General features: G+C 37.9%; 1 protein-coding gene, 1 long non-coding RNA gene and 1 pseudogene across 4 annotated transcripts; 1 reads left to right on the forward strand and 2 right to left on the reverse strand.

Annotated features, from left to right (window-relative positions):
- Positions 1–2,073: 2,073 nt before the first annotated feature.
- Positions 2,074–3,502, reverse strand: LOC131236255 (uncharacterized). 2 transcript variants are annotated; one of them, XR_009166653.1, is made up of 4 exons: positions 3,370–3,502; positions 2,977–3,148; positions 2,764–2,887; positions 2,075–2,631 (listed from the first exon to the last, which is right to left on the reverse strand). It is a non-coding gene; the product is annotated as an uncharacterized LOC131236255 (long non-coding RNA). The 2 variants fall into 2 exon arrangements; XR_009166652.1 differs by having other exon boundaries at positions 2,074–2,631; positions 2,764–3,148.
- A 1,119-nt stretch (positions 3,503–4,621) lies between these two features.
- On the forward strand, positions 4,622–6,819 carry LOC131236251 (FACT complex subunit SPT16-like; annotated as a pseudogene).
- Positions 6,820–7,427: 608 nt separating this feature from the next.
- LOC131236252 (uncharacterized) lies at positions 7,428–13,508 on the reverse strand. Of its 2 annotated transcripts, none has more exons than XM_058233378.1 (6): positions 13,377–13,508; positions 8,954–9,168; positions 8,564–8,866; positions 8,299–8,478; positions 7,918–8,199; positions 7,428–7,844 (listed from the first exon to the last, which is right to left on the reverse strand). In XM_058233378.1, the coding sequence occupies exons 4-6, from the start codon at positions 8,332–8,334 to the stop codon at positions 7,572–7,574; spliced, it is 591 nt and encodes a 196-aa protein (XP_058089361.1). In that variant the 5' UTR covers positions 8,335–8,478; positions 8,564–8,866; positions 8,954–9,168; positions 13,377–13,508; the 3' UTR covers positions 7,428–7,571. The 2 variants fall into 2 exon arrangements, with proteins under 2 accessions (XP_058089361.1, XP_058089360.1); XM_058233377.1 differs by lacking the exon at positions 13,377–13,508 and adding an exon at positions 9,308–9,862.
- Positions 13,509–17,272: the final 3,764 nt, after the last annotated feature.

Below are 17,272 nucleotides of genomic sequence, written 5' to 3' on the forward strand. Positions count from 1 at the left end.
AATATATAATTTTATAAAGGAAAAATATAATAGTTATAATTTACTTCTACACCACTACGCCAAAATTGCTGATTTGCGACGGACCAAATCCGTCATAAAACCAAATAAACGACGGACTTCGTCCGTCGCTGCTTATTGGATCTTTTTTTTTCGGGTAAAATCCGTCGTTTAATCTACGACGGATAAGGTCCGTCGCAACATAGCAACGGATAAAATCTGTTGTAAAAAATAAAAATCCGTCGGTAAAATTGAAAAAATTAGTCGTCATTAGCGACGGCTAAGGTTCGTCGCTAATATGAGTACGACGGATTTCACTATTCAGAAATTAGCGACGGTTTTGGTCCGTCTCTAAAATATCTGTGAATAAAAAAAAAAATCGATAAATTATTATTATTATTTTTTAAATCTTGCACCTGATAGTCATTCAAAAAATAATTCACAATATTGTTTGATAAGAATCCTATTCACAAAATTGGTAACAACTCAATTCAATAAAAGAGGAAATGACCCAAGTGGCCCACTCCAACAAAAATTGACTTTAACCCTCCTAACTAAACACTTCCCCCTCAAACTAGGACCCATACAAAAGAAATTACCCGGAACTTCAACTGTTGGCTATGCCTTGCCTTGAATTGGTTACTTAGTATCTTCTCTTGTTCAACCTTCTTTTGAGCCCTACCTACATATATTACAAACAACCAGTTTCAATCCAAGAAAAGAATAGCTAACCCTTCATATATTACAATTTAACCGGCTCAAATCCATAAAAAGTGAATAGTTTAATCAATTGAAACCAATTAACAAAATAAAAGATTAGAATTCATCCTAGTCATTAGAGGTTCTAGTAAGAGCGTTTCTTAACTTCCTAATATTCACTGGGAGAGCATAATACAGTTTGAAAAGATCTTTAGATGTTGGAATCAATACACAACAGCGCAGTGCAATCTGCATTTAATGCACTAGTGTCTAACAAAATGACCAAATGGAAGTGTAGGAACTACGAAATTCCTATTTCCCAACAAGATACACCTACATAATCAGAAGATAGAAACAACTTATCAGTGCCTGTAACTGCTTTCATTTATGAAACTGCATCTCTATTACCATTTCACTACAAGAAAAAAGGGGGGCTTTAGCCTCGGTTCAAAACTGTGGCTAAAAAGGTTAAAAACTGAGGCTAAAGTCTTTAGCCTTAGTTTTGCCTCAGTTATCCAAACCAAGGTTAAAACCCCCATGGCTAAAGGCTTTAGCCTCAGTTTTGGCAACCGAGGCTAAAATGACTTTTATAGCCTCAGTTCTTCAAGTGAGGCTAAAGAAACCTTTTTAGCTTCAGTTTCTCGAGATGAGGCTAAATCAAAATTTTAGCCTCCATTGTTTCCAACTGAGACTAAATCCAAATTTAGCCTCAATTGCCTCCAACCGAAGCTAAATCTATTTTTAACCTCGGTTCTCAACAACCGAGGCTAAAGCCTTTAAAGTACACAATCAAGACTTTCAAGAACATGATCATGTCCAACTATTCCCAGTTGAAGAAAACAACTAAATTACCCAATGTGACCAAAGTCTTGATCAAGTAAACTCTACAAGTTCATTGAGTAACACTGCCAATCTGCCATTAATCACATCACTTATCCATGCAGTCTTAATAGTACTATAAGTGCAACCCTCTAGAAATTATGCCTTACTAATCCAGGTTTTAAGAAAGTACTACCAATGAGTCAAGGAATCCCATGCCAATTTACTCTCAGCAGTTAATATCTTTTCAGCATCCTCAGCTGTGGTTACATTGTGAATACCAGGTCCTGTTTTCTTCTTAATCCAAGTGACAATAGCATTCCTGTGTATTAAATTCAGAGAGCATTGGCACCAAATCATGTTAGCGAATTCACTGAAGATGGCATAAGAAAGGCTTGAATAGTGGGTGAAGTTACCAACTCCCAAGACAAACAGGAGGGTACCCATTTAACAACTGGGTGGGCCACTTAACAGGATCTACTGCTGACCTAAAGTATATTAGCTAATCAATGATGGTACACAAGACACTAATAAAGATTTCCATTTAGGTATCACCAAGTATCTAGAAATCAAATATTCAAATCCTATTGCTATGATTACCTTGATCAATTAGAAAAAGATGTTAGACCAAAGATGTTAAAAGAATTAGTAGAAGACATGGAAATATGAAAAGATAACACTCACATTTTTCCAGCTATGGTCGAAGAATATGAAAGCTGTACATCCCAGCTCTGCTAAGACCAACAAGATCACCAATATAGAATACTGGTAGGTTTAAGGAAACCATTTACTATTAAGAAACAAAATGAGTGATGTCAGGAAATTCCTTGTGGGCTTTTATTAGGGCCAAGAGTGATGTAATTGACTGGACAATGGTGTCACCTGCTTCGAGTGACTCAAAAATCAAATTTTGAGTTATAAAAGTACCTGATAAATCCACTTAAAAAATTGAAAGAATGACCACTGATCAGACATCTCTGACAAGGTGTGACAAGCTGGGAATTTAAGTAGCAAAGCAAGAAATATGCGTATGCCAGCATAAACTCCCAATACAAAAATATAAATCCAAAAATAGAAAGAATCTGAGTTCCGGTTATCTTTTCCTCCAGAACCTTCCTGCAATGCAGTTTGGGAACCATGTATGAGTACGAGGATACAAAAAAATAATGTACAACAATAGCAAAAAGGGACCATGGGTCTGCCACAACAATATGAAAATGTAAATTTCAAACATAATACTACACTCACATGTAGATATATGTTACAAATACTGAACTGAGTCCAAACCAAAAGAATCTAATAAACAGCCTTGAGATCACCATGCCTCTAGCTGTTGAATAAGCCCCAAATGTAAGCAGGACATCCAAGCAGCCTACAAATTCAGAATGGAATTTGATGTGAGAAAGACAGAAAAAGAAGTAACAAAGAAAATATCCAAATCTGAGAGTTATTTTACTTAACCCCCATCTGATTTGAGGCCCATCATATAAATGGTTTGGATCATTGAAATGTGACACGAGATCCAGCTGCTGCAGTCCCTACTTATAAAACCCCAATAACAAGTGCCTGCTGAAATTTGAGGTAGAACTCTTCGCTATAAATACTGGGAAATTTCATCAATTTCTGTCATTTCCTGAAAATTAAACAGAATGATTGTAAATCAATCTACTTTGCATCAACAACAATGTAATAATTCATCAACCAAATTGACAAGTCTGGTTTACAAACAAAATCCAAGGGCAACTTGAAAGCAATTGCAATACATAATTCCAAAGATAAAGTACTAGTTAAAAGACCAAATACTTGAACTTTCTGTTTACAACAAATACCAACAGAAGGGAAGCAAACATGTACCTAGACTTGCCAATCTTCATTCCTTGCACAACCATAAACTCGCATCATCTAGGTACTTAGAGCACAGACGCCTGCTGTGGTATTTAAGTTCTACGACATTATCATGAAAAGGTTCATAGCACTTATTCTCTTAAAAGAGTTACAATCTAATCAGCCACAAGATCTTCCTTCTACGATTAGAAGTCTCTCGTAACCCATGAAGTATCAACTCACCATTTTACCGGATGCAAATATTAAAGCTGTTGTTTTCGGCTCCCTTATCCGCATTATGACTGCAGCAAAAAGCTGTTGAAAAAAACAATTTGAGAAGGAAAAGTCATTATTGACAAAAGATACAATGCAATGAGGATTCATATAGGCTGAATTTGTGTCTGCCCTCAATCAGAGTGGGAATCAACTTGTGAACAGTTGGGGCATAAAAAATAAATAAATAAAAAATAAAAAAAAATTGACTGACCTGATTCTTGGGATAGGGAATCTCATCATGATGGATGGCTTGGACATTCCACTTGTTCGCCTTGCTAGAATATGTGGTGGCATGTGCATTAGCTGACTTGAACATGCATGTGGGCTTAGCAAAGCTCTGTATGCATCAGCCAGGGGCAATTTTTCCCATGCAAATAGTTTTCAGAGGATCATGAACTTTGGATTTTCAAGGAACATGGGGAGGAATTCGAAACAAACATAACATGTATTTAGGTAATTTGGAGGCATACACGTGTGTAGCAACCAACGTTTCAGATTGTACCTGTCAGCCCCATCAACAGCGTGGAGTTGCCCTCCACTAGGAATAGGGGCATTTTTGCTGTTTTAAAATGTTGCTGCAATATGCGAGTAGCTTGTTGGTAGTCTTAATTGTGTAGTGTGGAATTATGTTTGGCATGTGAGTCAGTATCAATGTGAGCCTTTGCCATTTCCGGTTCCAAGACCTTGGTAAAGAGGAAGGTGAATGTCTAGTTGGCAGCCAATCATAATTTCTTTTTGCCAATCTACTATTTAAAGCCAATCCCAAATCAATGGAAGAAAGGCTCAGATGATGATTCTATAACAGGAATTTGGAAACCAGGAATTGAAGTTGCAGATGAACTACATTCTAAAAAAAACTGTAATTTGCAGATGAACTACATTATGTTCGTGAAATAGAAGAGAAAGGAAAGAAGAGACATACCTTCTCTGAAATTTGTGGTTATCTCTGCATTTTTCTGTTTGGTTTGTTGCAGATTTCAGTTGTTCTAGATCCGACATAGCTTCAATGGCGGAACACCGAAATGGCAATGCAAAACCTTCTGACAAAAATGCTGCAGGGGCACCCAGTGCTTACACGATCAATCTTGATAACTTCCAGAAGCAGATGAAAGTGTTCTATTCTCACTGGAAGGAACACAAAACTGAGTTCTGGGGTGTTTCTGATGTGCTTGTAATTGCTAGTCCCCCAGCGTCTGATGATCTACATTATCTGAAATCTTTAGCGTTGAACTTCTGGTTGCTCGGATATGAGTTCCCAGAAACAATCATGGTCTTCATGGAGAAACAGATTCATTTCTTGTGTACTCAGAAGAAGGCTTCTTTGTTAGGAACCCTGAAGAAATCTACCAGGGAGGCTGTCAACCTTGAGATCGTGATACACGTCAAGGCAAACAGTCATGATGGGAGTGCTTTAATGGATGAGATATTCCAGGCTGTCCACTCTCAGTCTGATAGTCCAATTGTCGGATACATTGCAAGAGTTTCTTTTCATTTGTTTTGCCAATTCAACTCTCTTAATGATAATTACGTAATAATGTGCATGGCATATTTGTCAAACAACCATTTACTCCAAAAGCTTAAGCTCAAGAAGGCTGGCAAGGATGGCACTGAGCTTACAAACGTGAAGAAGGCTGCATACTTAACTTCATCTGTGATGAAACACTTTGATGAGGATCTCTACTATGACTCGACAAGTGTGATCATATGCGCAATCGGATAGTGCTACAATAGCTACTGCTCAAACATTGCCAGAACATTTCTCATTGATGCAAATGCAACGCAGAGTAAGGCTTATGAGGTTCTCCTCAAGGACCATGAGGCAGTGATAGGTGCATTGAAGGCTGGGAATAAGGTCAGTGCTGTTTACCAAGCAGCAGTCTCGGTGGTGGAGAGGGATGCTCCTGAATTTGCCTCTTATCTTACAAAGTCAGCAGGAACGGGAATCGGTCTCAAATTCCGTGAGTCGGGATTGAGTTTAAATGCCAGGAACGATCGGGTGTTGAAGCCTGGAATGGTTTTTAATGTATCTCTTGGGTTCCAGAACTTGCAATCAGAAACCAACAATCCAAAGACTAAGATGTTCTCGTTGTTGCTTGCAGACACCATTATTGTTAATGAAAAAGCTGCAAAAGTTGTGACTTCAATCAGCTCCAAGTTAGTTAAGGATATTGCATACTCATTCAATGAGGAAGAGGAGGAGGAAGAAGAGCGTCCAAAGGTCAAAGCTGAATCCAATGGAGCTGAGGCATTCTTGTCGAAAGCGACTCTAAGGTCGGATAATCAGGAGATGTCAAAGGAGGAGTTGCGAAGGCAGCATCAAGCTGAGCTGGCCCGACAGAAGAATGAAGAAACTGCGAGGAGGTTGGCTGGGGCCGGTTCTGCAGCTGGAGATGGCCGTGGTTCTGCAAAAGCTTCAAGCGATCTCATTGCCTACAAGAATGTCAATGATATCCCACAGTCGAGGGAATTAATGATACAGATCGACCAAAAGAATGAGGCTGTCCTTTTGCCAATCCACGGCAGCATGGTGTCATTTCACATTGCTACTGTCAAGAGTGTTTCAAGCCGGCAGGACGGCAAAAATTGCTATAGGATGTGCCTTGGGAGTTTTAAATGATCGCCGAGTACCATTCAAACTAAAAGGGAAGTTTTATAGAATAGCTATAAGACCAACCACGCTTTAAGGAACAAAATGTTGGGCAAGGGGAAGGCCCAAAAAGACGTGGATGGAGGTAGTAAGAAAAGACCCGATGACCTGTGGTCTAACTGAAGGTATGGCCCTTGATAGAGTGGAACGGTGGAATAGGATTCATGTAGGCGACCCTAATTAATTAGGATATGGCTTACATGATGATGACGATGATGACGATTATTTCATATATAAATTGCAATATGAATATATATATATATATATATATTACATACACTTAGTATATGTATTGGAATTTGGAGCAACCGACATTATCCCACCCCCATTGTACCATGTATTGGAGGAACTAGTGGTGAATGGATGTTTGGTTTATCCAAAAGGTATCCAATTTGAAGCTGAAAGGCATAAAAAGTGTCTCTTCCAAGTTCGTTTACTCGGTCTTCCACTCAAAACAAAATGTTTACTATTCATCCTAGTATTATCTACTACATACTAGTAACATACAACCAATATTGGGGCACCATACCATAAGCTACAAAATTTCATGTCCCCCTAAACAAGGCATCCTCCATTGATAACAATATATATATATATATATATATATATATATATCTTAAGTTTTTTATTTTCATTTACATTCACAAATACATTCATCATCCATCCAACTATTAACAACATTTACAAAAAATAAATTATATTCAACCAACTCTTAATAATAATTTGCAACTTAACCTGCTAGGAACCGTCATGCACCGTAATGTTTTACGGCAAAGCGGGTTCTGAGGAGTTACAAGTTGACCATGACGACAGCATATAAATGAAGCATTAAAGACATAAATGATTCAAGATTAATTAAAGGTTTCAAGAACTTACATCCACCTCACTCTTATTGCCAAGTAGTCCTGACGAAAATGCATCCACACTACGAGAAGGGGAAAAAAAAAATTTTGTGGCTGCACCGATGCGGTCTAGTATGAACAGCTGCCTACGTACCCAATATTGGAAGATTGGGATCAAGCCATTACGTAGTTCTTAATATTTAAATCAGAACATTTTACGCATAAGCAAAGAAAAAATCAAAACAAATCATAGCATTATCAGTGTTTTAGCTGACCGAATTCAGTATAAGCTGAAACAAATCACTAGATTAGTCAAGCAAAACTACTAAATAATTCAAGATAAAGATTTAGTCAAATAATATCCAAAATAACCTCAAACACAATCCATATGTCCTGACCAAATTACAAAAATATGTTCTTGACTTAGGAAAAGTTTTAAGTAAACTCCTTTAATATCTATGTTTTCGTCAGCACCTAGGCCAAACGAGAACATCACCCACATCGCAATTGGCTAACGTCTTCTCAATTTCACCAAACACATTCGCACTGGGAACTTCAACAACATCCAATATAACTTTGATGCAATCTGGAGGGATGCCTGCATTATCTCTAATCAGACGCCCATGTGCAACAACTCGACTACAAATATCTGTCAAATGAAAGATTTGTTCTACCCGTAGAAGTGGAGGTGGAGCTGACTCATCACGATGACTTGAGGTATCGCCAAATCGATAAAACCCCTATAAGAAATAATTTTTATTATTTTCATGGATAAAATAGTAACTATACATTATTCTTTAATTATTAAAATACCTGAGAACAAGCAGTGCCAGGAGAGCATTGCATTGGTTGAACTAGAGTACTTATTTGATTCTGAACTTCAACCAAACGTTCTCCAATGTTCAATATCATGTTCTTGCACTCGTTGAACTTGTTTTCCAGTTGCTCTTTTAATATAATCATCGATGCTTTAACCTTAACAATTTCACCCTTTCCTTCTCTAATTTCATTAATGTAAGGGGTTGAAGCAATAATGGTAGTTTTTGGAATATGACCCAACCCTCTTACACGCCTTCTTTTATCAAGACCACAAACCTAAATGATAATTAGCCATTATTAGTAATGCATGTATATTAGTAACAAAAAATGTTCAAAAAGCTAAGTATGTCAAAGTGAAGAGAATGAATGAAAAACCTGTGCAACCGGGTCGTGATTTAAATCATTATGCATACAAGCCGGGTCATTGGCAACTATTTCTTTTATTTTTTCCGTTGTGATGCTCAGCTCTTGTGAAGGGAGGGACCCATCGGATCTAGTATGAGTTGCTAGAAACAATTCAGTTCTCGTGATTTGAGTATCTGGATTTTTTTGTTGCTGTAATTTACAATGAGAAATCATGTTAATTATTATGTATTCTTAAATTGGATTAAAAGAAATTAAAGTTATGTTAAAAACTTACAATCAACTCTGCCGTCCTACCAGACTCCCGTCAACCAGTCGTGTGAGGGAACTTCATCTCTCTTCTGGATTTCTTTCCCTTTTCACGACGAGACTTCGCCTCCTCTGTAGATTCGTAATCAACGAATTTGACCCAATCTTCTAGCTTGACACCATTTGGGCAATTTTTCTTTCTGTCTCTATCATTATCATACATATGCAGGACACTTCCTCGTAATCGGTTCTTCCAGTCCTTCCATATATCATTAGCACGCTTAATTATGGCACTTTTATAGTTGTCACTATCGTCAACATCATATTTAGCCTACGTATTTCATTACACGAGGCAATTAGTCAACAACAATGATATTATAAACATTAGAAAGTAAAACTCATGTATTTAAATGCTTACCAAAACAGTTGACCAAACATTATCCTTGATGGTATCTGGCACAAGCTGCCAGTTTTTGTATGCAATTGAACAATAAGTCCTGACCACATTTCCTAGAAATGAGGTGAATTGATTTTTATTAACTCCAGTAATCTCTCCAATTGGACTGATTGAAACTTTTATCCTTGTGGTGCTTAGTGGGGCAGAACTAGAAGGCCCTACATACAACATAATTTCTATAAAAAAAAAAAATCATTAGTCATTTTATATGTTGCTATACATTATAAAGAGATGACACTATACACATGCATATGTTTTTACTGAATGAAAAGGAAAATAATATAATATAGTAAATGTAATTAAATTTACTTCAACCTGATATGAAACTTGATCAGTTTCTTTTCCGCTTCGGAATACGTGAGTTACATTCAACAATTTCTACATATGACCCTTCTTGTATATCTTCACTAGTTGGGTCATACGGATCATCTATTAAGGAAGGGCTCGAGGAACCTACAATCAACCTGGCGTCAAACACTAGTGGATCCTCAAATGCATATGCATCTTTTGTCAGTCGCTTCGGAACATCTAAGACAACATGCCAGTCATCTCTTGTCGGATCCTTGCAATAGAAGACCTGAGCCACCTGAGATGCATGGATAAATGGCTTATCCTCTTCCTTGATATTCCTTCTAAACCTCCCTAGGTTTACAAATATCAGATTTGTTTCAGGATCTACATAACATCCATTTGAAGTATCTTCGATATGCACCCAATCACAGTAGAACAATGTTATCTTGAAGCTGAAGTAGTTTAATTTAAGAATTTGTCTAATGATACCATAGTAGGTGGCTTCCTGTTCTACCAAGTTCTTATCCCTGGCACTCGCCCTGAACATAGTTAAGGTTTTCATAGAGACCCCGGTATTTTGTGTTGTCAAGTTTTTTTTTGAGTCTGATGTGCAAAAAACATATCCATTTACTAAGTATGTACTGTATAAAGTGGCATCATAGCTAGGACCAGTAGCGATTTTCTTAAATTGTGACATTTCTTCATTCTCTAATTGTTCCCTTAACCAAGCATTGTAGTCTACTTCTTTTTGCACCGACGGATTGCCCCTCCTATTTTGTCCCTTACGTGTTTGGCCATGAATGTATTCATTGTACTTCCTACAATTCACATACAATATAATATATGAATTAAATTTTTACTTTGCATGGTACAATTTAAAAACATTAAGGATAGAAACATAGACTTTTGTCAACAAATCCCAGCCATTGAGCATTTTCAGCGTGATGTTGTAATACTCATCTGCGTGCTTGTTGATATTGCACATTAGTAAGAAGATAACTTCTCCCTTTTTTATTGATTTGGAAATTATCGGCATTATCATCACCCTCATCATAGAATATCTTTTTCACTCTCTTATGGCTTCCTAACATCTTATCAGGCATGTAGTCCATGCAGTACATCATGGACTCTTCCAGTATGTAGCGTTTAGCAATACAACCCTCTGGATAAATTTGATTCGTCACATACTTTTTGTATGTTCTCATCATCCTATACACATTAAAATCAGATATAGATATAAATAATAATAATAATAATAATAATAATAATAAGGAAAAAGAAAGTTGATAAATTCTGATAATTAATGTTACCTCTCAAAAGGATACATCCACCGATATCTGACAGGTCCACAAGTTGTGCTTCTTCTACTAAGTGCACCACTAGGTGTGTCATAGGAACAAAAAAAATATGGGGAAAAATATTTTTCAAATACACAATGTTTCTACTATTTTATTTTTTACATTTTAAAGCTCTTCACGAGTAATAACTTTCGAACATGATGTTGAAGAATCTTGACATTTCACAAATGGCGGTGCGCAATGTCTTCTTCTTTCCCAAAAAAGAGTGCATCAACAAAACTGGTAGCAATTGCTGCATCACAATGTGATAATCATGCGACTTGAGGGCCTTTAGCTAACAATCCTCTAAATTGACACGATGTGTCCAGTTTGCACAATATCCTCTAGGAACTTTCAAATTGCTCAGTGTTAGACAAAACATGTTTCTTTCAGATGTGGACAACGTGAAATGAGCTTTGGGTAAGAATAACCTGTTGTTTCTTTCTTCAGGCCACATAGACTTTCTTATCTTCATAGCCTGAAGATCCTGACAGGCTTGTAAACCATCCTTAGTCTTATCTTTTGTATCCATGATTGTTGCAATGAGGTTCTCGGTGACATTTTTCTCAACATGCATCACATCCAGATTGTGACGAATGGGCAAATGCTCCCAGTATGGCAAGTCAAAAAGGATTGATTTCTTCGTCCCAGTAATGTTGTTCGGGTCATTGTTAAACTTTTTCTTAGTCTTTCCCACTTGCTTTCCGAAAATGGTTTCAATATTATTCATTTTACGTAGTACATCTGAACCTTTCATACGCTTCGGAGCCTTCCTTTTTTGCTCTTTCCCATTGAATCTGGTTTTGTCAGTCCTAAAGTCATGACCTGATGGCAGGAATCTTCTATGTCCCATATATGCAAACTTCTTTCCATGTTCAAGCCAAACCGATTCCGTCTCCTCACTACAAATAAGGCATGCATACTTTCCTCCTGTCCTACAACCAGAAAGATGTCCATATGCTGAAAAATCGTGTATTACCCATAGTAAAATTGCCCTCATTGTGAACATATTCTTACTGTGCGAGTCATATATCACAGATCCTTTCCACAACTCAAGCAACTCTGCAATCAACGGTTGCAAGTAAACATCAATGTCATGTCCTGGACCTTTTTTTCCGGGGATCAAAAGTGTTAACATGGTAAACTCCTTCCGCATGCATAAATGAGGCGGGAGATTATACGTAACAATCATAACAGGCCAGCAACTATATGAATTGCTCATATTCCCAAAAGGATTGAATCCATCCGTTGCAAGTCCCAAACGAACGTTATGTGGCTCCGCAGCAAAATCAGCATACTTTTCATCTACAATCTTCCACATAGACGAATCCACTGGATGACGCATGCAAATATCATCTTGAGCCGACTTTAAATGCCATATCATATTCTCTACAATCTCTGGTATAATGTAGAGTCTTTTTAACCTCGGCGTTAATGGGAAGTACCTTAGCACCTTACGAGGTACACGTGGGGCAGTTGACCTTACAACACTTTTAAATTTCCATCTACTTGCTCCACATTTTGGACAACACTGCTTATCAACATGGTCCTAGTACAAAATACAATCATTAAGGCATGCATGTATTGTCTCATAGTTCATACCCAATGAACTGATCAGCCTCTTTGCATTATAAGTATTATCTGGCAAAGAGTTCTCGTTGGGCAAAATTTTCTTGAGCAAGTTTAACAACTCTGTAAAGCTATTGTCTGACCAATGAAACATAGCCTTCATACTAAGCAACTCCACTGTCACAGACAACTTTGTATGCTCCGGTTTACACGATGGATATAGGGCTTGTTTTGCATCCTCCATTAACTTCCTATACCGAGCCTCCTCGCCTAAGTCATTATGAGGTTCAATATCATCTTCATTGTTAACCTCATCCATACATGCATCTAACTCAATGGGTTGAAAACGACTAAAAGCATCATTCACCAAATCGACCATTCTAGGCAACACATCTTCATTACGATTATCGACAGATGTACTCGCACCTGTTTCAAGACGTTGTTCCCCATGGAGAAACCACGTCGTGTACATTTGATCTATGTCATTAAAAACCAAGTGTTCGGAAATGGCTTCTAATGTCATCTTCCCACGTATATTACAACACTTGGCACAAGGACAGCTATCCCAGTCTTCCCCATTTGAATTTTGTTTCACGTACTTTAGAAATGTTGCAACACCTTCCATGTATTCAACAGTTAACCTTCCTGCCCTCATCCAATTCTTGCATGGTGTCATGGAAGCCATCTCTGGTAATGCGTACAAGATGTGTTTAACTTAGATTACGAATGAGTGTCTATCTAACTGACTAAATCAGTCGCCCATCCAAGGCCGAATAGATTGTAATGCTTTTATTTTCAAATTTAAATGTGTACACCGAAATTTCGGCAGCATCTCCCCATATCTCTCCAGATATATTGATCTTGTATTTGATTCCCAGGTCAGGTATCAACACAAAGTGAGGATATTTGACAATGGAAATAAATGCAAGAAACATATCTAGAGAGAAAAAGAGAGATGCATAGAAAAGGCAAGTGCATTTGAATTGCTAAAATGAAAGCATTACATTCTATCCGGTCTTGAACTGTCGAAACAGAGATAATTTAAGGATTTTTATGCACCAAGGAGCGCACTGTATCTATGCCTGGCCACATAAAAACCCTTAAATGGGTAACTGATTATCTTAATCTATATACAATCACATCAAAATTTGTAATCTAAATGAACATGATTCAAAATAACTGGTAACCTGAGTTGTTTTCCTGCAACCAATCTCACTAGATGCCAGAACCACCTGTTCTCCATGCATAAACAGATAAACAAAACTAAGTGCATGACATCAAATAACATTGAATCCTCCTTTCACTAGTAGTAACAAAAAGAAAATGCTCAATACAAGTGTAACAGGTTTATCCTCCTTTCTTTTTATTAAGCATGGTGATGGGGATATTCTTTTCTAAACAGATGGGTGTAATCTATTTAGTCCCATACATGAAAGTAGACATGACCAAAATCTGAAAATCCTAATCAATCTAACAAAAACCAACAAAATCCAAAACCCAAAATAAGATTCAAAACAAACCTGATTGGGCAGTCAAAACTGAAATATGTCCAATGGTCTTACTTGACAAACAAGTGGCCCAATCAGGTTAGAATTATTCAACCAATCTAACTTATGAACAGGAACTTGGCTCACTTCATGTACAAACTGAAAGATGAAACATACCATGAAATCTCTCTACCCGAGAAATGATTGCATTAGATTTAAAATCAACAATACACATTGTTTACATTCAACCATTATAAGGTCATGATATGATTTCTAAACCCTGTAAAAGAAAATAAAGCAAACAGATGATAGACACACAAAACAGTAAACAAAACTTGTGAAAGAATTAAATACATCAGCAGCAACTCATAGTGCCCACCGTCAAATATCAAAATTAGGGAAATCAACTTGTACTTTCTCATAGTGCTATCCTTAAACTGAAAACCATCTCAGCACCAAATCTCACCATTTGCAATAGTTTATCTTTATTAACAGCATCACCAAAAGGACAAGTGTAAATGGAAGTACTTGAGTTTGTAAAACCAACTTGTATTAAAAGGTGCAAAAATACCCAAAGCAAGTATGGATTTCAAATGTTGGGAAAAGGAAAGGTGGATCCCTTATCATTTTCCTTGTGCATGCATAGAATGTTAGTGTGATTGATCATCACTAACACACACAATGCCTATCCTGTGGAGGGGCAGAGGATCTAACTTGTTCAAATGGGGATCCAACAATGGACAGGAGGTGCCCCAAAAATCATCCTATGTCGAGTTTGTGGGCTGAGGTACCAGCCTGGGATAACAGCAAACGTCGTATATGACAGACTTGTTTTGCTAATTCCATACATGGCCAATGCAGGCACATGTGTGGATGTGCAGCAGATGATAAGATTGTTGCTGCTCATTTGTCCATCTGATGGCAGCCTGGATGTTCTTGATGTGTGGGAATCATTGGTACGTGTGGGAATTAGCAAAATAAGATGAAAGCATGACTGGAAACTAAGAAAGACATGGCTATCAGCAGTTTTAATTTGTTATAGGAATTTATATAACTCACAGGAATCAGTTGACTTCCCACCTAGGGAAGATCTTCGAGAGCTGTCCCAATTTGTGCACACTAAAAAGAAGAGATTGACATTTATAACTAGGGGTGTAAATGAGCCAAGATAGACAGGCCAACGCCGGTCCCAGCCTAGCACGTGGGCAAGACATTCTGCTCCACGTCAAGCCCAACAAGCAATCCCGATCTGGCCCATTAGTTGAGTACGCCTTCGAATGGCATTAAATGAGTCGGGCCAGAATAGGCTATCATGTCAAGCCTTTATGCACATCAAGATGACAGTCCCTTCAACTTAGTTCTCTGGCCTCAAAACTCATGCCCAAGTTCAGCCCTTGGAATTTCACCATCAGACCAAAGCTAGCTGAGCGCACCAACTGGGCCCACTTTCACCCCTGTTTAGAACAGAGGAGGGACAAACAAACAATTCCCTCCGAGCTAAGGCGTCAATCTCGGAAGTACCTTTACTAAGATTGTTAGAGAACCGCGATCCTAGAAAAAAAAACTCCCTAATTTCACCCAATTCTCCGATCTCCACTAGTTAGAGGTCAGGATTATTGGGTCAATCTGATTTGGGGGTCATGCCCAGTCAACAGTGGGGTCCACTTGGGAATGTTTGATCTGATTTACTTACATGTACTCCACAATTTTGAGTGCATGCATGTGAACCATCACACTCTACCAGAGTATTAATAGAACTCCCCACACAGGACTTGCATTATTCTTGCCTGAAGGTATGCGTTCTATCCCAGAGCCTTGAGACTAAAAAGTGGAGTCTATGATTTCGCTCTCCAAAGATAGACCACACCCCAAAAAATCTGGGTATAACATCCTAAACATCCAATTTGGGTAGTTTTCTCCATCGAATATGGATATTGATGAATGATTTTTACAACCACAATAGAAAAAAAAAAAAAAAAAACCTTAAACATCTAATTAACAAAGATATGTTTGTCAAATCCAAATGATCAACTGCTTTTCATCTCAACCACCCATTCAACTGCAACCGATCGTGTATTTATGATCGTCCACTCTGAATCGGGATTTGGACGGTTCAGATAGAGGTACCCGCTCACCAGTGGACCATCACAGCCCCATCAGCCACACACATTCAGAAATAGAAAAACCAATTCACACCGTCGAAACAACAATCCCCTCTACAATGTACCACAAACCGAAAAAACACACCAATCGGAAGATCCCAACCAAGAAAAAGAAGTGGTCCCCACAGAGAAAAGGATCAGGAGAGTACATACCTTTTGGAAGGTAGATGTGTCTTTTCCAGTAGTAAATGTAGAAGCACCAACAGTTATGATAGGTGGATCCTGTTGGTGGGGGTCAGTGCAATGGCCGTCTCCAAGCGCCACTCGATGGAAGAAGAAGCCGCGCCACTCGAAGGACGATGACGCCTCGCCGCTCGAAGTAAGGAGTGAAAAGTGAAAAGAGAGAAGGCGCTCGTTAATTTGCGAATCCTTTTTTGAATTTTATAAAATTTTGAAATGGAAAACAGTGTGCGTTTACCACTGTTTATAACAAATACTCTGTTAACAATCGTACATGCAAGAAGGACCATTTTCTGGATGGTTAAGATCGTATTATATAAAAAATTATAAATATTAAACAAATACAACTAGACGGATTATTTCAATGGTCTGGATAACTTTATATCATTGCCACTATTTTCATGAATGAGTCACCACTATTTTACATTCTGTATAAAACTCACAGTTTTTTACCGAAAAATAAAAGGGTAAATAAAGCTTTGGAAAGGGGAGGGCTCTATGGGCCCCACCATGATGGATATGTTTCATCCAATCCGTCCATATATTTTTATATATCATTTTAGGATATAATTTAAAAATGAAGTATATATCAATCTCAAGTGGACCACATTACAGGAAATAGTGTTGAATAAATTTTCACCATTAAAAACGTTTTAGGGGTCATAAAAGTTTTGGATCAAGCTGATATTTATTTTTTCACTTCATCTGGGTCTTTATGACCAAATCAATAAATTGGATGTCAAATAAACAGTACAGTGGACCTTAGGAGGATCCTAATTGTGAATATCCATTCATTATTTTTGTCCTACGATGTGGCGCAACTAAGATTTATATCCCTATCCTTTTTTGCATCAAGCACTAAAATGATCTGTAAAAATGGATGAAGCACATACATCATGGTGGGGCCCACAGAGCACCGACCATCAGCCACGGGGCTAGTGCTCGGGGTGGTAGCCAATCCATTCCAGGGACGTGGATTTCGTGCTAAAGCCTTTGGTAGGAAGTCACTGCGCATGGATGCTAGGTGGGGCCCACCACCATGTTTGTGGGAAATCTACTCCGTTAATCCGTTTATAGAGATCATTTTAGAAAAAGATACCAAAAACAAAGTGTATCCAAAACTCAAGTGGGCCACACGAGATGAAACAGTGGAGATTCAGTGAGAACCGTTGAAACATTCTTATGGCCATAAAAAGCTTTGTTTCAGGCTTCTTTTTTTTTTCTTTTGTATTTTCACTTATTCCTAGTGTTAAT

This window comes from Magnolia sinica, unplaced genomic scaffold (genome assembly GCF_029962835.1).
Source record: "Magnolia sinica isolate HGM2019 unplaced genomic scaffold, MsV1 ctg348, whole genome shotgun sequence".
NCBI classification, from domain to species: Eukaryota; Viridiplantae; Streptophyta; class Magnoliopsida; order Magnoliales; family Magnoliaceae; genus Magnolia; species Magnolia sinica.